The sequence below is a fragment of the Octopus bimaculoides genome, chromosome 15 (genome assembly GCF_001194135.2).
Source record: "Octopus bimaculoides isolate UCB-OBI-ISO-001 chromosome 15, ASM119413v2, whole genome shotgun sequence".
Classification (NCBI taxonomy): domain Eukaryota; kingdom Metazoa; phylum Mollusca; class Cephalopoda; order Octopoda; family Octopodidae; genus Octopus; species Octopus bimaculoides.
The window spans coordinates 43,735,443-43,740,081 of NC_068995.1; the positions used below are offsets into that span (position 1 = coordinate 43,735,443).

The window sequence follows — 4,639 nt, forward strand, 5'->3', positions numbered from 1 at the left end:
TGCACAACTCGAGGCGACTATCAACGCTGACCTCGGAGAACGGAGCAACGTCATTGATAGACTGAACAAGGAAATTGGTAAGGCTGATGTTCAGCCCCCCCCCCCATCCCAGTCGTCCTGGGTCCAACTTTAGATTGCATCTGGTAGTGGATCCCTGGTTCAGGAGCTCCAGGGAGTTTGAGGAGCGTGGAACCTCCCCCTTAGCCACAGTTGTTCCCCTGTCTACTCTGACCTGAAGTTGCAGCACCTGTCAGGGTCCCATGGGTTAATTAGCATATTAGGGCTTACCTACAGAGGTAGGTAAGTCCTAATATGAAGAATGGGTCTGCATGTGAAGAATGGATGCACGTTAATTTCATGAGCAGGCTGTTCTGTTGATCGGATCAACTGGGACCCTCGTCGTCGTAACCGACAGGGTGCCAGTTACCCCAGAGCACACAACACTGTGCCACAATGAGCGATCTTGAGTAAGGTGTTCCCAACAAACCTGTCCCTGTTCTTAGTGAAACCATTCCGAGGTTGTCTTGAGAGACTGTTTATAATCTTCTTCGGTCCACCATGTGACTGAGAGCCTAACTGCTAGGATATTCAAAGTAGTATACGTCTGCTGTGCGATGTGTACCCTAACCCCCTTAATTCTCTTGTGTTCTTTATATTGTCGGGTCCGGTCCCGTAGCGGAAAACAGTGAAGCAGAAAGGATGCTACGCGAAGTTCGTATAGAAAACTACCAACTCCAGGAACAAAACGAGGAACTTAAAAAGAAGATGAGTTTTTTCACCAGTGTCAGTATTAATTAGTTTTTGTTGATTGCTTTATTAATTAGCATATTTTCGTCATTGATTGGTGTTGTTCTATGACATGCATATTGGCAGTGTGGTATTCCAGCCATGTATATATACGAAGGGCTTTACTTTCAAAAACTGGTTATAAGTGCTTATTTGGTTGATTTCATGGTAAACCTTGAAACACAAATCTGCAAGCTGCTGGTCTCATGCATAGAATTCCTTTCAGTCAAACTGGGATAGATGCCATATGGAGAGTGGGCGAATCTTAGTCTTCCAATCGAAACCAGATATATTCAAGTTGTTGTTTTAAACAATTACTCGAAAGTCATTTTCAATGCATAGACCTGGTTCTGAAAGGAAGTTCTTCATAAATAAATATATATATATATACTCTTTTACTTGTTTCAGTCATTTGACTGCGGCCATGCTGGAGCACCGCCTTTTGTCGAGCAAATCGACCCCAGGACTTATTCTTTGTAAGCCCGGTACTTATTCTATCGGTCTTTTTTGCTAAACCGCTAGGTTATGGGCATGTAAACACACCACCATTGGTTGTCAAGCGAGGAGCTTCTTTCAGTTTCCGTCTACCAAATCCACTCACAAGGCTTTGGTCGGCCCGAGGCTATAGTAGAAGACACTTGCCCAAGGTGCCAGCCACGCAGTGGGACTGAACCCGGAACCATGTGGTTGGTAAGCCAGCTACTTACCACACAGCCACTTTTGTGCCTATATATATGTACATGTATATATGTATGTTTGTATGCCTGTCTATCCTCACACACACACATGTATTATAAAAATGTAAAACTGTATTTTTTTTTGTTTTGTTTTTTTTTTCCTACAGAAAAGTGACATTGACATAACGGAGCTTGAGGAAGCCCTCACACTGGTACGGAGCAAGCAGGATTCAGTGAACAAGACCCCCAGTTTTGTGATGCAGGTTGATGCCGAAATTGAAAAGGGTAAGGAGGACATATATAGCGGTTGTCGTTATCATCATCATCATCATCATCATCATCATCATCTTTATCATCTTCATCATCATCATTATTTACAGTGTCTTTTCTATGCTTGCATGGTTTCGACAGGAGTCAGTGAGGCCACAGAGATGCGCTGGGCCCCAGTGTCAGCTTCGACTTCGTTTCTATGGCTGGACGCCCTTCCTGATGCCAAACACTTCGCAGTGTGTACTTGGGGGCTTTTTACATGCCACCGTAAACATATGTGCGTGTGTCCGTGTGTCCGTGTGCATCTATGTGATATCTTCCTTGTCCTGTGTTTTGCAGTGAGCCAGCAGAATGTACAGCAGTTGGAGTCTGACTACGCTGCCATGGTTCATGAATTGGAAAAGACCAGAAACATGTTGTTACTCCAGTACAAGATTAACAAGGATTATCATAAAGAGGTACACTTCACAATTATCTGTCTTTCTTTCAAATCTCTCTCTCTCTCTCCCTCCGTCTTCTTCTTCTAATTGTCCTTCTTCATTCATTCACTTATTCATTCTTCTTCCTCTTCCTACTCTCCTTCCTCTTCCAACTCTTCTTCTTCTTCTTCTTCTTTCTTCTTCTTCCTCTCCTTCTTCTTCTTCTTCTTCTAACATCCTCTTCTTCTATCTTCTTCTTCTCCTCCTCTTCTTCTTCTCCTCCCCCTCCTCTTCTTCTTCTCCTCCTCCTCCTCTTCTTCTCCTCCTCCCCCTCCTCTTCTTCTCCTCCTCCTCCTTCTCCTTCTTCTCTCCCTCCTCTCCCCCTCCTCTTCCTCCTCTTCTTCTTCTTCTTCTTCTTCTTCTTCTTCTTCTTCTTCTTCTTCTTCTCCTTCTCCTCCTCCTCCTCCTTCTTCTTCTCTATACCTGTTGCCAACCCTCACCTTACTGACGGCATCCCTGTAAACGACTTGTACAGCTCTCACCATCCACTCGTCTCTCCCTAGTTTCTGCATTGACCACCTGATGAGGGATATATATATATATATATATATATATGTATATATATGTATGCATGTATGTATGCATGAATGAATGTATGTATGTATTTATGCCTTTATCTCTTTATCCAGTGTGTATAATATTGCTGTTGTCCCTCCTTTAGATAGAAGCTGCTCACCAGAAGACAGAACACACGCAACGAGAATGTGAGATACGACTCAATGAATATGCTACACTGCTGGACATCCGAGCAGCAAGGATAAAGGTTCAAACCCTCTGTTCTCTTTCTCTTTCTCTCTCTCTCTCTCTCTCTCTCTCTCTCTCTCTCTCTCTCTCTCTCTCTCTCTCTCTCTCTCTCTCTACCCACCTGTCTATCTAGGATTCCAACAATATGTATACTTTTCTCTCTCTCTCTTGGTTTGTCTTACTGTCTCTCTCTCTCTCTCTTTCTCACTCTATCTTTGTCTCTCTCCTTCACCTTCATCTTTCCTTTTATTGTTCTTCACCTTTTTCTCCTCATCTCTCTCTCTCTGCTTCTGTATATATCTGTGTGTGTGTGTGTGTACATGCATATGCTTGCTTGATTGTACATGTGTGTATAAAAATGTTCCACGAACACATAGTTTCAGTCCCATTGCATAGCATCTTGGGGCCAATGTCTCTTACTATAGCCCTTGGTTGACCAAAAGCCTTATGTCCTCAGTCAAATCGTCCAACCCATGCTAGCATGGAAAGTGGATGTTAAACGATGATGATGATGATGATGATGTTGCGTAGTGCTCCCCCTCCATAACCAGCTTAACTATCTATGTCTGTCTGTGCGTCAGTTTTATGATTCCCTTTCCATGTTAATGATCAGATTTCAATCATTCCTTCTTGGCTATTTCAGAAAATGGAGTCCCAGCTACGTGACATAGCATATGGAACTAAACAACAGAAGCTGGCATTGTCTCTGGGATTGGTAAGAGGATCTTGTATGGTGCTTTATTAAGTCTAGAATCTTTCACTCATCTCTTAAACAGCACTGTTCTGTCTGTATTGTATAAACACACACACACAATCACATCTATATATATGTGTGTGCGTTTGTATGTGTATGAGGGGGTGATGAAAATTTTGTGTCTTGAAGAGTATCACAAAAGTTCTTTTACAGGGTTTACAAAAACTGAAGGACTGCTGCAATAAGTGTGTGGATACAAGAAGGGAATATGTTGGATAAAATCATAATTTACTGATCCTCCTGCTTTTTTCTTTTACCCAAAGCCAGGTACATTTCGGCACCCCTTCATACACACTCACACACACACTCATTCTCATATCTCTAATATATTTATGTACCCTTACACCAATGTGTATTGTTTTATTAAAGGGTTTGACATGATTTCACTTTCTGTTGCCAGGATAAATCTAATGAAATGGACGAGAATATTCAGTTGGAGAGAGGACAGAACATATTTGAGATACATGTACATAAGGTAGACTATCTTTTCTCTCCATATCTGTATATTTATATAGAGATTTCTTTAATGATGTTTCATACATACACACACACATACACACACACATATTCATACACAAATACATACATACATACACACATATACACACACACACACATTTATTCTTTTACATGTTTCAGTCTTTTGACTGCAGCCATGCTGGAGCACCGCCTTTAATCGAACAAATCAACCCCAGGACTTATTCTTTGTAAGCCTTGTACTTATTCTATCAGTTTCTTTTGTTGAACCGCTAAGTTACAGGGATGCTTTCTTAAATACTTTTACTCATGAATGAAACGTATTTTCTTTCCCGTTTATGCAAATTGTCAAATTTTGCCAGAAACATCCTGCATCTTCCATCAATACAGTTGTGACCACCACTACATACTTCTCCCTTCCTCCGACAGGTTAATCTCACAACTGAAGCTGT

The 4,639-nt window shown here is 41.7% G+C and overlaps 2 protein-coding genes across 3 annotated transcripts in view; both read left to right on the top strand.

Annotated features, from left to right (window-relative positions):
* LOC106879000 (G-protein coupled receptor 183-A) overlaps positions 1 to 4,639 on the top strand; it is a 269,907-nt gene that overhangs the window by 163,903 nt on the left and 101,365 nt on the right. The gene's annotated exons all lie outside the window — the stretch shown is intronic.
* Positions 1 to 4,639, top strand: part of LOC106878987 (protein fantom) — a 28,144-nt gene that overhangs the window by 12,296 nt on the left and 11,209 nt on the right. Inside the window, exons 12-19 of the mRNA XM_052973412.1 lie at positions 4 to 77; positions 677 to 783; positions 1,631 to 1,748; positions 2,073 to 2,191; positions 2,874 to 2,975; positions 3,600 to 3,671; positions 4,111 to 4,185; positions 4,617 to 4,637. Coding sequence (XP_052829372.1) covers positions 4 to 77; positions 677 to 783; positions 1,631 to 1,748; positions 2,073 to 2,191; positions 2,874 to 2,975; positions 3,600 to 3,671; positions 4,111 to 4,185; positions 4,617 to 4,637 — 688 coding nt within the window. The remainder of the gene's footprint in view (positions 1 to 3; positions 78 to 676; positions 784 to 1,630; positions 1,749 to 2,072; positions 2,192 to 2,873; positions 2,976 to 3,599; positions 3,672 to 4,110; positions 4,186 to 4,616; positions 4,638 to 4,639) is intronic.